Raw genomic sequence first — 17,749 nt, forward strand, 5'->3', positions numbered from 1 at the left:
TGGAAATCATGAGTGACTTTAGTAATCCCTATTTGTAATATGAAATATTATCCAACCGGCAATGAAAAACTAGGAAAGGACTGAATATACAGATGTATGTATAGTACGTATAGATCTGAAAGCCTTTTGCACATGTCTGTTGAGCATTGACAGGAAAACACATAGTATAATCGCGCTAAATTTTAGAATTAGGGCTCAATATCACAGATTCCGAAATATGCCGATTACTACTTTGGAGAGATCATCTACTTTCTAATCGCCTAATATCATACTTCAATCGTTGGATATCATCTATTTCCTACTCGCTGGATTGCTCAATCCACAGAGCTCAAGTATTTCATTGTGTGGCGTGATCTCTCTATGTGTCCAATTATGATGACATATGGATTATTATGGGGAATTTGTTGGGATGAAATTTGTCAACAAGAGTTCAAGATATTGCGAAATTTTATGGGATACAAATACGTGACGTAGTTAGCCTGAACATATTATTATTTGCACACTTATCCAGTAATATGGCACCATCAAGATGGGACGCATCGATTTCGATAGATCTATCCTACGATATAAGCTTGGGATAAAATTGTGATGCAGTATAGAAACAAACATGCGGCTATGCTAGGTTACACATATACATTCCAAGATATTAACATTCGATCCATTGTTTCTCAGGAAATGTTTACAGGGACCCAATCACAGCGGATGATATGAAAGATACAAGAAATCCGGTATTGTGATTCACGTACTCAATGCTGTATATTTATCCATCGCATCGTTATTCTTTCTAATGTAAGATATCGCCCAACGAGGATTGACTGATTATACGGGCGATATGGTATTTTCAACGGTACTGCATCTGCTTGTTGCGGGTTTTTGTACGGTCTCTGGGGAAATTGTGTTAAGTTCGTACATGCCAAGATACGGAAGTGCAAATGGAGCAACTACCATTAGCATAATAGGAGGTATAGTACGATATTATGATCGAGTGTACGCCTACTTGTACATATTATCATATATGTTTCATCGGTGTCACTAAGTATTCATCTGCTGGGGAAATTTTTGTAAGACATTTTACTTTTCTTACAATTTAAACTTTTTTCTATTTCCAGAGTTCAACATCAATCCGTTCTCTGCAACCGGCGAGCTGGAGAATGACAATAGAGTGATATTTGTGGGAGACTTCCAGGAATACGAAGCCGATGTTGAAAAGGACTCGACACACGAGACACAAATTACCGCATACACAAGGCATGTAAATTTCGGATAGTCCCAAATTATCCGGAGTTCTCATTTCAATGGTTTCTCCCATAGGAAATAAAAAACGTCCAAATATTTTAGGTTATATGGACCAGTGTTTATAAAGCTGATCCAGCGAATATTCAGAGTCGCAAAAGATGCATTAAGGCGTCGAGTGAAACGGAATTTCTTCACAAAATATTCCACTTTTATTAATTATTTCACCTGATCATGCCACAATTACTGGTTACAGCCAAACGTGCACCTCCAATAGTTCGCTCAAGCAATCATGAAACTGCCTTTGCAATGCAATTATACGCAATATCTTTGTAGTGACTGTTTTTATCTAGTGTCAAAGGTTACATTTATTTAAACTAAGATTATATTAATTAATAATGACTTCATTAATTTTATATCACTTTGTATTTCTGTAAGCTAGGCTACTCATTGAGACATTCAAAAAGCGGCGACGTCAAAGTAACATAGTCCAAAATCTAGGGAAGGACGCATGAGCTTATTAGTTAATTCCCCCTTCCTATAGTCACGTATGTATTGTCCATCGTTTAATCACATTGACACATTCACATTCTTGAAGCTCGTCTAAATTAAAAAGAATAAGAATTGTATGTTCGGAATTTTTGCTATTTTTACCATCTTGGTCAATGAGTATAGCGCCTTTTGCCTTCCCAGTATAATCTATTTCGGGAGTTGTAGACATCAATTAAAACACGCTTGGTTCCATTCTAAAGATGTCACTGGAGCGAAATGTCTTATATGATCTTATTACAGCATATGATAAAACTCCAATACACCCTTGGCGCTAGTTTTGGACTCGCAAGAAACCCTCATTGGATTACAATACTATATGAATGCTCAAGATAATTTTCGGAGCCCCGGAACATTTTGCCCTACGTGATCCAAATATCGCTTACGATTGCATCGATCATTGCTATATATATCAGTCATTTCCCCGGAATATAGGACCATGATCTTCCGTCCACGTACGGACTGAGTATAGGTAGTTTGTATCAGTGACGGAAACGAGTCATGTTATTATTAACAACCGGAATAACGTGTCATTCCATGCAAAACTCTCCGGAATCAATGTATTTCTTGACGATACAAGGATTATCTTAGTTTGTGTAGAATCTATTTTTTCCGCTACAACCGTGATGCCGCGAGTGATAGCAAAATGAATTTCAAGGGATTTCGCTCAAACAATCTCCTCGTATATCATCCCATAATACTCAACACTATCGTGAACCAAACCTTCGTACCATCCACTAGAGTTCAGGACATGCTAGAGTACATTATGAATAAAATCTCACCGCATTTTTGTAAACCGATTTTGCTGAGGTTTAGTACCAACAAACCTAGTCACACTACAGTGCAGTGCTGACTATAATGAAATGTATCAGAATAAGGATTTGATTGCAGTATGATTACATACGTGACCACCACCATCAGTGTTTTTATATTTCGGAGGTGGTTATAGCAAACTTACCCAGAAAGCAATTGTATGTTTGTCGCAAGAAAGCAAAGATAAATGTGTTTTCAAATCCAAATTCAAATTTCATCAATATCAATATTCGTCAGATTGTATTTTCATCTGCTCAAGACACACGCACAATGTACAATGCGATATACAAGACACACAATGCGATGCGATGTAATGAACGGATAGAAGGATCAGGGCTGTGGAGTCGGAGTCGGTGGAGTTGGAGTCGGAGTTTGGCTAATTTTCACTTGATGGAGTCGGAGTCGTAGTCGGAGTCGTGAAAACTGTAGTGGCTGAAGTCGAAGTCGGAGTCGGAGTCGTGGAAAAAATACTGACTGGAGTCGGAGTCGGAGTTTGTGAAAATGACCCTGACTTCGACTCCGACTCCGATTCCAACTTCTCTATCACGAAAACAATTGCTTTCAAATATATCTTTAAATTACTAATATATAATAACTAAAATAGGACTTTTATGTACTATCAACCACTGTTATTAGTAACGATACAGATCAGGAGCGGCCAAACAGTGCCCCAGGCCAAATGTGGCACGCGAGAAGGTTTTGTGTGGCCTGCGAGGTAATTCTCGAAATTAGATATAACATAAGGTAAAATTGCAAGGCCAACCAAAATTTAATTAGCCTGACCGAGAAATTGGATGATGACTAAAACATCAGTTTCGACGCATTGGCGTAACCAGGGGCCATCCACAATCATCGCAGATCTTCGTATATGACCATAAAGTAGAATATTCCGCAGCAGATTTATTTGACTTGAAATTTTTCTTAGCGCTTCGCATGATTTATTGTCACATTTCTTGCATTTGGTATTGGAACCCCTCCTGGAAATTATAAATACGCGTAATTTACAGAATCGAATCCAATTATACTCGTACATGCGACTTCGCTTGTGCGCTCGAAGCGAGATCGTCCGCGATGAAACATTTGCACAAACTGACAGAGGCATGTTCACCAAAACCGTCGATATTGTCAAGTCTAAAACGCCAAATAATCCTGTCCTTGCCAAATGAGCCTATTGCTATACAGAGGCGACCCCCAATATATGCAAGTAATATATTTATTGATCGAATTCCTTCATTACCTTTGAAAAAATTTCGTGCTTCGCGCGACAAGGGCATGACTGACTGTAGCTGGGAAAATGTTACCATAGTCTACCGCGATGATAGGGAAACTAGGACTATCGTCGCCGGGAAGGCACCATCCTGAGACATTAAATATGGTCGAGCGTGTCAGGGTCAATTGTAACACTCTGTTACTTTTGCCCCGTTACAATATCTTTTCAATGCTGAATATATGTGTTCATACGTTGGCATAACCATTTATCTACTGCAGATCAATCTTGCAACAGCCGCCAGAAGTTCAATACCAGAACAGACTCTACCTGGTCATACCAATTCTAGCATGATACTCTGTCGGAACGGCCATACAGAATTTTTGATGTGAATCTTAGGGTCCGGTTATTTCCGTGATTCTACTACCCTATCTCATGTTGATCGACTTTTGTTCTGTCGACCTTCCATTATCACTCAAGAACTTGCCATGACTGAATCCTCATCCCCTGACTTTGAGCATGGCCCACTTACATTTTGTCAGCTGGTGTGAACAATTTATTTTAATTTTGTACGGAACAGAAGAATAGCATTGGCTTTGATGCCACACAATGTTGTGTCCTCGTTTTGCTACACCATCATCGGCCCATTCACCAAAGATATTTAAGCCAGGTCGGTTTCGCACCTTCGCAGGTGACCGAATGCCCAACCCATTATGCACGCTGAACCACAGCACCTTGGTAGAAGAGGCCGAATCTGTGTAGGGTGATGATGGAATGAATGTGTTTCTTGTACACTTTGAGCTCATGCATAAGGCACGAAGGATGATAATTTATTCAGATGCCAAAAATGCGATGGGGCGTAGCCTGGAAGCGTTCAAACTTCTCTTTTTTTTTTAGTTTAATTCAATAGTTCAATTTGGGTTCCCATTATTGTTGTTCATTTCGTTTATATTTAGTTATAAATAACACACTGTTACAATTGCCCCGCATGGGCGTTACAATTGCCCCGGGGTACGGGGCGATTGTAACATTTGAGCGACGATTTTCGCGACCCAAAATTTCCATGATTGATTATTGATTGAGTTCCATTTTAGTCTTTATATCAACTATCGAGTTGCTGGCTTCTTTATATAAAAGTTTGGAAATGAAATATCCACGAGAAAAACTCATAATGTTCGAAAATACAAAAACTGTTACAATTGTCCCCGGTCTCCTATACTGTGTGTAATGAGGAAATTAGTAAGATGCATCTCTGTATTAGTAGCTGACTCGTACACAAGAGCAACACTTCGATTGTTTCATCTACATTTTAATTATACAGGATGGGATATATGTCGTGTTTGAATGATTCATACATATTGGGTTATTAGAGAGTCCATGTTATAAAAACTGATAAAATATGAAAAAAGGAAGGATATTGAGAAAGGCAATCTTTCATGCATAGTGAATAATTCGAGCTGTGCCACAATGAAACAATTTTGCATGCCATCGCTAATCATATGTTTGCATATATTTAATTATAGTATGATAGTCATTTAACCGTCACTGTGGCATATAATTTTCGAAGTAAATTGGTAATACTGTTGGAGTCGTGGTTGGAGTCGGAGTCGGAGTCGGTAGGTTTAATGACTCAGGAGGCGGAGTCGGAGTTTGTGAAAATGACCCTGACTTCGACTCCGACTCCGATTCCAACTTCTCTATCACGAAAACAATTGCTTTCAAATATATCTTTAAATTACTAATATATAATAACTAAAATAGGACTTTTATGTACTATCAACCACTGTTATTAGTAACGATACAGATCAGGAGCGGCCAAACAGTGCCCCAGGCCAAATGTGGCACGCGAGAAGGTTTTGTGTGGCCTGCGAGGTAATTCTCGAAATTAGATATAACATAAGGTAAAATTGCAAGGCCAACCAAAATTTAATTAGCCTGACCGAGAAATTGGATGATGACTAAAACATCAGTTTCGACGCATTGGCGTAACCAGGGGCCATCCACAATCATCGCAGATCTTCGTATATGACCATAAAGTAGAATATTCCGCAGCAGATTTATTTGACTTGAAATTTTTCTTAGCGCTTCGCATGATTTATTGTCACATTTCTTGCATTTGGTATTGGAACCCCTCCTGGAAATTATAAATACGCGTAATTTACAGAATCGAATCCAATTATACTCGTACATGCGACTTCGCTTGTGCGCTCGAAGCGAGATCGTCCGCGATGAAACATTTGCACAAACTGACAGAGGCATGTTCACCAAAACCGTCGATATTGTCAAGTCTAAAACGCCAAATAATCCTGTCCTTGCCAAATGAGCCTATTGCTATACAGAGGCGACCCCCAATATATGCAAGTAATATATTTATTGATCGAATTCCTTCATTACCTTTGAAAAAATTTCGTGCTTCGCGCGACAAGGGCATGACTGACTGTAGCTGGGAAAATGTTACCATAGTCTACCGCGATGATAGGGAAACTAGGACTATCGTCGCCGGGAAGGCACCATCCTGAGACATTAAATATGGTCGAGCGTGTCAGGGTCAATTGTAACACTCTGTTACTTTTGCCCCGTTACAATATCTTTTCAATGCTGAATATATGTGTTCATACGTTGGCATAACCATTTATCTACTGCAGATCAATCTTGCAACAGCCGCCAGAAGTTCAATACCAGAACAGACTCTACCTGGTCATACCAATTCTAGCATGATACTCTGTCGGAACGGCCATACAGAATTTTTGATGTGAATCTTAGGGTCCGGTTATTTCCGTGATTCTACTACCCTATCTCATGTTGATCGACTTTTGTTCTGTCGACCTTCCATTATCACTCAAGAACTTGCCATGACTGAATCCTCATCCCCTGACTTTGAGCATGGCCCACTTACATTTTGTCAGCTGGTGTGAACAATTTATTTTAATTTTGTACGGAACAGAAGAATAGCATTGGCTTTGATGCCACACAATGTTGTGTCCTCGTTTTGCTACACCATCATCGGCCCATTCACCAAAGATATTTAAGCCAGGTCGGTTTCGCACCTTCGCAGGTGACCGAATGCCCAACCCATTATGCACGCTGAACCACAGCACCTTGGTAGAAGAGGCCGAATCTGTGTAGGGTGATGATGGAATGAATGTGTTTCTTGTACACTTTGAGCTCATGCATAAGGCACGAAGGATGATAATTTATTCAGATGCCAAAAATGCGATGGGGCGTAGCCTGGAAGCGTTCAAACTTCTCTTTTTTTTTTAGTTTAATTCAATAGTTCAATTTGGGTTCCCATTATTGTTGTTCATTTCGTTTATATTTAGTTATAAATAACACACTGTTACAATTGCCCCGCATGGGCGTTACAATTGCCCCGGGGTACGGGGCGATTGTAACATTTGAGCGACGATTTTCGCGACCCAAAATTTCCATGATTGATTATTGATTGAGTTCCATTTTAGTCTTTATATCAACTATCGAGTTGCTGGCTTCTTTATATAAAAGTTTGGAAATGAAATATCCACGAGAAAAACTCATAATGTTCGAAAATACAAAAACTGTTACAATTGTCCCCGGTCTCCTATACTGTGTGTAATGAGAAAATTAGTAAGATGCATCTCTGTATTAGTAGCTGACTCGTACACAAGAGCAACACTTCGATTGTTTCATCTACATTTTAATTATACAGGATGGGATATATGTCGTGTTTGAATGATTCATACATATTGGGTTATTAGAGAGTCCATGTTATAAAAACTGATAAAATATGAAAAAAGGAAGGATATTGAGAAAGGCAATCTTTCATGCATAGTGAATAATTCGAGCTGTGCCACAATGAAACAATTTTGCATGCCATCGCTAATCATATGTTTGCATATATTTAATTATAGTATGATAGTCATTTAACCGTCACTGTGGCATATAATTTTCGAAGTAAATTGGTAATACTGTTGGAGTCGTGGTTGGAGTCGGAGTCGGAGTCGGTAGGTTTAATGACTCAGGAGGCGGAGTCGGAGCCGGAGTCGGAGTCGGTACGTTTAAAGACTCAGGAGTCGGAGTCGGAGTCGGTCCAATGAAAATGTGTGGAGTCGGAGTCGGAGTTGGAGCCGGTGGTAAAAATTACCGACTTCACAGCCCTGAAGGATGCCGAACGACTATTTGTGGTCTCTTAGATTGGCATCCACCTTGACCTATACTGCCTGATGTCCAGAGGTGGTCAAAGTAGTCAAGAAAGCTACTCAAGTAGAAGTAGAAGTAGCGATGAAAAAATCTACTCAAGTACGAGTAGAAGTACTTCTTCCATAAGCAACCTAAAACTACTTGAAGTAGAAGTAGAATTGATTGACTTTAAATCTACTCAAGTAAGTAAGTAGTTGTGAAAACTATCGTAATTCGTTCACGTGGACTGTCAAAAGGTTCAAATTGAGCTATGCGAAAGGTGACGAGCTTGATTCAAATTGATGCATACCAGGAGGTATCCAATTTTTGACAGCATAAGCATTCGTCCGCATCATGGGATGAAAATGATAGTATTGAAATTGAAATGAGATACTAATCCTCTGTTTACTCCAACAGCACGTTTTGGAAAATATCATGGTATGGCGCCCTTCCCCATATTATAAGGCCTGTAGTTTAGTCGAAGAGCAATATGGGGAAGTTGTATAGGATACGGTGGAAACACTTTGCGCGATTAGTACACGTTGACAAAAAATATGGTGGATCGTAAAAATGCCATATTGTGTAGCTTTATTTCCGGAAATTAAAGGCATTACTACACTTGCTTTTATGCTTCAACATGTATGTTATCTAGACAAAAGAACTGACACTAATTAGAACTCAAAGTATATGATACTGGGAATTGAAAGTGAAATCTAATTACTACTTCTAAAAGCGGAACATGTATTTCATGTCTTTTTCGGAAGTTTCGAAAAATTCGAAAAATTTCGAAGGTTGGTATGCTAAAACAGCTCTGAAACTAAAAAAAAAATTAGAGTCTACTTTTCCAGATTAGGACACGACATGGACTGCTAGATTACGATATGATAAGTAAATGCTAGATTGCGAAACATCAGTTTCAAACGTTATGATGAGCCATATATACTGTGATGAAATATTTCATATGGGTGAAGCGCGAGAATGTGGTGTGAACGGAACCACACCAGCCCGCTACCTAAATTATATTCACTGATACTTTCGTGAAATCATACTGGACACTCCGTAACCTCTGCGCGCGAAGCGCGACGAAAACTCTGGGCTTTAATCACCTTTCATGAAAATTAAATGTTGATACTCCATGAAAACAGCCCCGAAATTCCTCGGGCTATCTTCCTGATTGGATGATTAAACTACTTCTACTTGACAAACTGAAAATAGCGAAAAGTAAGTAACTAGATCACAAAATATTACGAAGTAGAAGTAGCGAAAATCAGATCTACTTGAGTAAGTACCAGAAGTAGAGGAAAAGTACTTGAGTACTTCGAAAAAGTAGAAGTACTTCGTTAGTGACCACCTCTGCTGATGTCACAGTCTTCTCCGATGTTAATCTTTCTTTGTCGCTATTTCTTGCTATTTTCTTTCCTTCTTCATATCTTGCCGAAATCCGAGTCCATGTATGGCAGTACCGGTTCGGTCTCAAATTCATTCGAAAGTCACATGAACTTATATGATGATTAGAACTTCCAAATTCATCGAATCGATTTTATTTCAAATACGAATCCATTAATTGTTGACCGCTGGTATGTAGCCGGGACTATACGTTTACGGTGACCGATATACCTAATCTTATTAACAGGGCGATGCCGTACGGATACTATGAAGTATGCCCAGAAGTAGACGGCGAGCGCAAATGCTTTACAAACAAGTTTCAGGTAATCGTTTTAAAGAAATTTTTATGGTTTGTTTTCATGTCAACAATAAGCTATTATTATGATCATATTGATGAACACGGGATTAAAACTCAAGAGGGGCGAAATGGTCTTGAGAATGGCGTGATGTCACTATTTTGAAATAGTGAACATAGGGGTAGGGGCGGGGGAGGCTCATTTTAGCCTTGCACAGCAGGGTATAGGCCTACGTAAGTTTCAATGCATTTGCAATCATTGAAATTGAACTTGCTAAATTGAAATCATGCTAAATTCAACCCTAAAATTTTTTAGCTGAGACGAGCGGACGCCGCATAGTGCACACACACGTTTCAGGTCTGACTCAGTAATATTTTTTAACAGTGCAAATATCGCATGTATAGCTTCAAGTGGTGTAGCCTACCGTATATGTTGGAAAATTTAGTTTATTTCTGTTATTATTCGTGAGTTTTATATGGTGGCTATCGCCGTATCCGGCCTTATGAACCACGGACAAAATGTTTTGCCTAGGATTTGCTAGGCTATAGCAGTGATTGAAAGTAATTTTCAACCTATGGAGATATATAGATGATACGCATCCAGGTGACGCGCAGTCAGAATGGTCAAGCTAGTCATCATTGGTACTCAAGTAGGCTACAAGCAGAAGTAGCGACTTTAAAAATAAATATTCTAGGCCTCGTTTTGACTAAAAACTGGAAAATGTTAAATAGAAGTAATCTAAAACCATATTCCAAAACCTGAGTAAGTAGTGCAATATGCAAAACTTACTTAAGTATTCCGAAAAGTAGAAGTACATCGTTATCGTCACATACCATCTCTGTGTGCAGTCCATACACATTGTGCTAAGATCCCTATCAATTCTATGTACGCTCAATTTTTCAGTGCTTTTAATTCAAATCAATCACAGGTGGCCGCATCTTGGACACCCAAGATCACGGAGTTTCACTTCGAAAATACGACCGACAATTTTGGCGGACCACCGAGAAGTCTCGTTACCGTGCGAGGTGTTTTTCTTACCGACGTGTATGGCCCAAATGACTTTGAGATTGTAGGCGGAAATGAACGCACGATTAGAAGGTAAACCTAATATTATCATGTTGGCTGTTGTACGCCATGGTAGTCGCAATTTTAACTTCAGTGTAAACGTATGTTCGCAGTGTATACATACAATTCACGGACGCACAAAATGATAGCGAATTCAATTCTTGGGCAGGCTGCTCTTCACGAATATTAGCTTCCAGTGGCATAAAGATATCAGATAGATGGTTACAAGATAAGGAAAAACGCGTAGCTTACCGCAATTGCATGATTTGGTAGTCTTCTATATTTTAATTGGCGTTGGGAGTTCATCATGGTGACTAGGGTTGTGTTTAAAACAAAAATCAATTTAAAACAATATGTTTAAAATAAGGCCATTGTTTAAAACAGTGGTTCTTACCTTGCCTCCAGCGCCCCCCAAGGGGCACTGGCGATTTTGAAGGGGGCGGAAACGCTCAGGGGGCGATATGGGGGGCGCTGGGCTCAGCGGGGCGCTGGAGAAAAATGGCTTCGCAGTAGATGATGTGGTAGTAGGACATATCCTTAATGAGTATTCAGAGCGAATTAACACCGAAAACTTCGTTATATATAGCCTACAAAATACATATCGGTTTAATTGTCCATGGGCGCCTAAATGACTGACACCGAATGTTCCTGTCTTGGCAATCTGAACCCCAGAAGACGAATTCCATCTGGCAGGGAAAAATTATACGTCAATGAAGAAATACCAATTTGAAATCGTGTGCGTCTTTTAGTTTAGTACGATTGGGCGACAGGGATATTCCCGTTGGGCGATATCCCCGTTGAGCGATTCTATATTTTTTGCTATTGCAGACAGGGGGTCACGCAATAACATCATGCAACGAAGTCATACCAACGGGTTCGCCCGCCCGAATATGTTTAATTATTAGTAACGGGCCCTACAGTTTCCAAGAAACCTCACAATGTTCGCTTTAAGTTTTGATGAGTCTGCGCACACTCACCAACTCACTGCGCAAACCCCTGGACAACAGTGCGTAACAACTAAAAAAAGGTCATAACTTCAGATTTGTTGTGCGCAACATAGACTTTCTGTGGGCAGAGACCGTGCCAGCACTGCGCACGTGCGCAGCTTATAGAGGGAACATTGCACCTCACTCAGCTCTACCGGTAAATCTGGTAACGTGAGCAGAGAGGACAATAAATTGATAGCAATATATATGCAATTCCCCATCTTATTGACCGATTTTATCATGAATTATCGAAAATTTTCGCGCCTTGCACTGGCTCGCTAAACAGTACAGCTGATTTCATGGCAAAAGCGAACAACGTGATGGGGGGGCGGTCGGTTTATCACCCTATGGGAGCCCAAGACCCAAGTTTTTTCGGGGGGCCTGACGAAGTGTCGTTTCGTTCCTGCCAACGGGTATACGCCCGAAGATGTATAATTATTATTGAGGGGTCCTACCTTTTCAATCACGCATCACCCAGCTCTACCGGTAAATCTGTTTACGGGAGCAGAGAGAGGATAAAAATTGATATCAAGATATATGCAATTCCCGATCATATTGACCAATTCAATCAATATTTATTGAAATTTTTCGCGATACGCGCGTCAAATAGCGGATAGCCGAAGGGGGGTCTGGGAGCGAAGCCCCCCGGAAGTTTGGTTTATCACTCTATGGGGGGCCCAAGACCAACTTTTTTTTTCTAGGGGGGGGGGGGACGAAGTGTTGTTACGGCCCTGGTAGCGAATTAATTGTACCTACGGTCACACCCGAATATGTTTAATGATCAATTACGTGCCCTTTATTTTCCAATACAACAGCTCACTCAGCGCTACTGGTAAATCTGATTACGTGGGCTGAGAGGATAAAAAGTTTATAGCGACATACATATGTAATTACCACCTATTCATTCATGCATTATAGAAAATTTTGGCACCTAGGGCGACCAGGCCACACAAACTTTGCTGACCATCGAAATCACGCTACGGGGTTCTTGGGGGTGAAGTCCTCAGAAGCTTGGTTTATCACGCTATGGGTGCGCAAGGCAATCGTTTTTAGGGGGTTGACGAAGTGCTGATACGGCCCTCCCTCTTACTTATTGTCTTTATTACATTCCTCACAATATGAGGTTGGGGGGCGCTGGAGCACGATAATCTTTGAAAGGGGGCGCTGGAGGAAAAAAGATTAAGAACCACTGGTTTAAAACATGTTTTTTTATTTTGATTTTTTTTTCAACCCACAACGGCAAGCATATTCAATTGTGACGTCGCAGTTGATATTCAAAAATAAAAATATAGGGTAAATATAGCTCCTTTGACGAAGTAGGCTTCCAATCCCTGTCATATGCGGACCAAAAATATCTTTAACCTGGACTACACCCTCCTGCAGCATATTTACGTTCGGGGGTCATCATCATCAGACATTCATTCCGTACCAATGATCTATATCTATACGTATAGCTGTTGAACCGACTATTTCCAACCATCCCATATCGTATACGTCGGCTATATCGGTTGGTAATCGTCGTCCGTAGGCTCATACAACATGGCACTCGTTTAAAACACTGTTTAAAAGAAGTTTTGAACAAGGTGTTTCAAGCAACCATTTGTTTTAAATGCAACCTTAATGGTGATACAAAGTAGTCAGTATGTCAACTAAATCTTCCGCAGTTAGTTTTCAAATGTAATGAAATCATGATGTTACCTCAATGTTTTCTAGAGTATTAGCTGGACCAGATGAATGTTCATTGATAGTCGAGGGGGAGACTGACGAGCTGTATGACCTAAGATATGATCCAGAAGATCAAACGTATTACGGAATAATGACATGCAAGATGGAAAGCGATTTTGTTGGTATGTTTTATACAAATTTGGTTCTTCTATAGCGCTATTAGTATTTAGTGTTTCAGCCCGTAAACGTCACCCCGTCATCTAACATGTAACGGCGTAAAATTTACTCTCTGCGGTTTCATTCGTGACACCGACACCGTATAGTACAGTAGCAATATAGATTATATTCAAGATAAATTTTGTGTAGGGTTACCATACGTTCTCTTTTAAGAGGATTTGTCCTCTTTTTTTGACTTTTTTGAAAGTATCCTTGGAGGACGCCCAAATGTCCTCTTTTTTGAGAATTTTGGTTAAATATAGGGTAAAATTCGACTGAGATACAGAAAATCAACACTGAAGTAACGCTCCGCCGACTATTTCAGCAGCTGAGCCGGAAAGTTGCCCTTTTTTAGTCAAGCAACGGAGAATTCAAGAAAAGTGTCAGTTTTAGGTGCCGAGTCGGAAAAATGACCTTTTTTTAGTCAACCAACCACAGTCCGGAAAATTTACCATTTATTCCGGAATTTACTCCAGTATTGTATGTAATATAGTTCAATGTATTTAAAACGTTCCAGTAAAAACCGCACAACCAGTCCTCTCGCCTTCGAGCCCGTTCTGTCGATCGCGTGACCGGAGCATCGGGAGCACACATCTAATAATTACCTTAATCACAATCACACTTCCCCTTGATCTAGAGATCACAAGGGAAACCAACACATTACGCAACGATGTAACTTCAAACGTGGAAATCAAGTAAACAATTCTAACACAGTGTATATATGAAACGGCAAACTTCCCCTTGGTATGAAGATCGCACGGGAAGCCAAGTCAACGTGATAAGTGTGGAAACGAAAACACTGATACGTACTGTACACATATCGATACATCAAACTGCAAGTAAATTTTGACATATATGGCTGTGATTTATTGACGGGGAAGGGGAATCATTTATTGGTCTATCATTTATTGGTCTTCCTACCCCCGTGATCAATTGATCACTTAACCAAATTCAAAGCTTTCGAGTGTAACCCCGCAGTATATCGTATATAAGACTGTCTGGGCTAATTGTGAATAAATAGCACGAGTCGATTGATATTAGAAGCACACAAAGTGAAGCCCAAACTAAAACATACTGGCGTACAATAAAACAAACAACTGCGGTGTAGGTGTGACTCAAACGATGGACGAAAGCGATGGTGCCTGGAATTTGTCGCATACAGAATTCGCATTTGAAGGCTAAAACTTGTAAGGTACATGGAATCACCACAAGGCATGCCTTACATAAGCATTACGCACGAACAAATCAAATGTAAAAGATCACTACGAGCGAACAAATCAAATGTAAAAGATCACTACGAGCGAACAAATCAAATGTAAAAGATCACTTATTCTTCGCACAGATAATATAACCAAAATCTAGCCTACATAAAAATCAGCCAGCCATTGTGGCGGCGCTCGATCCCGATTTGGTCGCGAATGTTCAGAGTTATTTCTCTCTATCTCTTGAACGACATTATCGTCACCAGGTTGATCCAGATTATTAGAGTTATTCCCGTCGGTGATATTCTCTTCTGTACCGACTGGACCATTTGCTTCAACCGAGTTGCCACTGTTTTCCGCCACATCGATGGCATCATCTCCTCCGCTACAATTCAAGTCGATTTCGCGCGTCGTAACACTTCCTGGTGGGTTAGGTAGATCCCCGACGGCGTGTCTAACGTCAGAAAGATGTCGATTCATCCCGTCAACCTCGACCACCACGTCGGCGACAACTCTGGTAACGACACCTCTATTCCATGGAGTAGTACATCGAGCATTTGGTGGCTTCACGAACACTACATCGCCGACTCGGTATGGGTTGGAACTATTTTGTCGGTCCCATCTCTTTCGGCTTGCGCGGATCATTGAAGATGGCAAACCAGATTCATAGCGGAACACCTTATCCGCAGGTACAATATCTTCTGAATTCGGGGTGTGATTGTACCAATACACCATTCGTTCAACACTACCTCCAGATCTCGCAGCCATTCTTTTGATAGTTCTGTGATTCCGCTCCACAATACCATTTCCAGAATGCCGGTAGGCGCAACTGAACACATGTTCCACCCCCCAACTGTTCAGAAACTGGCGCATTTTCTGGCTAGTAAAACAAGGTCCGTTATCACTCAGTATTTCACTCGGTGCACCTCTTTCCGAGAAGACTTGTTCAAGGATCTGGGTGATTTGATCGGCCGTTTCATTTCGCACCGCCCGCCATATCGCAAATCGACTAGGCCCGCAGTCAATCAAACTCAGGTATGGTCGGGTGTTGACGTAAGTAATGTCAAGTGCCAGACGCTTCCAGACAACGGGAACGGAAAGCTGTCCGTGTTCCCACCTCACAGGACTCGGATCGATCCTGCGACATATGTTGCACTCATTGATTACTCGTTGAACAACATCACGAGTAACAGCTTCGCCAATGCTTCTTTTAGCCACGAAAAGCGTCCGATTGACACCTAGGTGATGCACGTTATGAAGAGTTCGTACCCGTTCAATCACGTTCTCATTAGGCTGGTTTACTCCAAGACACACCTTCTTTAGCCAGCGTTGCGGGACCCTCGTTAGTGCATCTGCGAGATTCTCCGACGATGGTACCCAACGGATTGTGACCTCCATGCAGTATTCCTGAAACAGCTGCGCGATAATTCCCAATCTTCTTTTAATGATCATTTCACTTAGCCCACTGACTCTAGGTCGGCGCGAATCTTCCAATATTGACTTGACCCAATGGAACACACTGACCGAGTCGGTCACAACTTCCACATTAGTGAAACCCCATCTCAGCACCAAACTTAATCCCTTTACAACAGCGTCGAGCTCCGCGACATTTATATGCGTTCCGTCGTCCTCTTTTCTCATCCATGCTGCATCTTCGACAACCTTCCCATTCACGGTTAAACAGCATGCCACCGCCATATTGCTCGCATCGCACCAAATTTGCGCTCTTCCATCACGATATACTCTCCAGTCCCCTCTTACTGGATCGCTCTCTCGTACCTTAGTCAAGATTTCTTCAGCCAAATGCATAACTAGATTCGGGATTACCGCATCCCACGCTATCTCGTTAGTAAGTCGTTTTACATGACTGCAGGCAGTTCTTAGCCACCCGGCCACGGGATAATGCCCTGTGAGCTTGCCGAACACAGAAAACAGCCCTCTCTTCGTCATGCGGCCGTTCAAACTCGGCAGATCACCATCTCTCCTCCACTCCAGTACTCCATTCTGGGTCTCATTCACCCGCAATCCAAGTACACGTGCATCACGTAACGGAACTGGATCCTTCGTCGCTAACCCATAACTTGCCAAATGCCTGCGCACTTTCTCAACCGCTACAACATTCTCGTCAACCCAGATGTCGTCGATATAATGGTCGGTTCCCCTTGCTATGTCGTCTTCAAGTGACAATACGGTAGAAATGATCTTGGTCATCACCTTTGGGCCGATGTTCAAACCGAACCCCATTCGTGTCATAACGTAAACTTTTCCTTGATGCCGCACTACTTGGAATTTTTGCAGCCTCTCGGACACGTGAATCTGTAGGTATGCCTTCCGGAGATCCAAGATCGATGCGCGATTACTTCGTTTGCGCCAATTTCTCAATTTATCTTGGCATACTGCCGCATCCAGTCCGGGGTGACTCATGACATGGGAATTCAGCTCGCGGTAGTCCATCACTGGCCGTACCTTCTGCTTCTTGTTTGGCTGCTTGACCGCCAACAGCGGAATTATCCCGCCGTGGGAACCGTGACGGGCAGGATCGTACTCCACCAACCATCCGTCTCTGATCCATTGGCTGAGTTCATCATCAAACGATGTACGACATTCCGACGGCATCTGATACCCCCCACATTGATTCGTCAACTCAGGCTCGCCATTTTCCCATCTCCACTCCATAGTCCACTTCTCTCCATCAAAATTTGCAATGAAATCTTTATCGTCAATTTGCAATTGTTTATTCGTCCCGGCCACCGCACTTGCTACACACACCTTTGCACCAAACCACACGTCAAGATTTGAATCAACGAATACTCCGCCTAATTGCTGGATAACATCAATACCGAGAATCACGCCAGCAGCACATACGAGCTCCGAGGCTACCAAGCATTGCACCCTGACGTTGGTCTCGCCTACAACCATCATCACCATGGTCTCTCCGTAACAACTAGTGCTTTCCCCGTTCAGCATCTCCACAAT

At 41.4% G+C, this 17,749-nt stretch overlaps 2 protein-coding genes across 2 annotated transcripts in view; one reads left to right on the forward strand and one right to left on the reverse strand.

The window, feature by feature from the left end:
- Positions 1-17,749, reverse strand: part of LOC145445955 (E3 ubiquitin-protein ligase rnf168-like) — a 306,333-nt gene that overhangs the window by 146,011 nt on the left and 142,573 nt on the right. The window lies entirely within an intron of this gene.
- The window catches only part of LOC145446721 (fibrocystin-L-like), a 93,251-nt gene continuing 76,279 nt past the window's right edge, over positions 778-17,749 (forward strand). The window contains exons 1-5 of the mRNA XM_080325073.1: positions 778-962; positions 1,110-1,266; positions 9,543-9,666; positions 10,568-10,737; positions 13,404-13,537. Coding sequence (XP_080181199.1) covers positions 833-962; positions 1,110-1,266; positions 9,543-9,666; positions 10,568-10,737; positions 13,404-13,537 — 715 coding nt within the window. The 5' untranslated portion in view covers positions 778-832. The remainder of the gene's footprint in view (positions 963-1,109; positions 1,267-9,542; positions 9,667-10,567; positions 10,738-13,403; positions 13,538-17,749) is intronic.

The sequence above is a fragment of the Botryllus schlosseri genome, chromosome 9 (assembly GCF_051294905.1).
Source record: "Botryllus schlosseri isolate E-star chromosome 9, Bs_hap1, whole genome shotgun sequence".
NCBI lineage: Eukaryota > Metazoa > Chordata > Ascidiacea > Stolidobranchia > Styelidae > Botryllus > Botryllus schlosseri.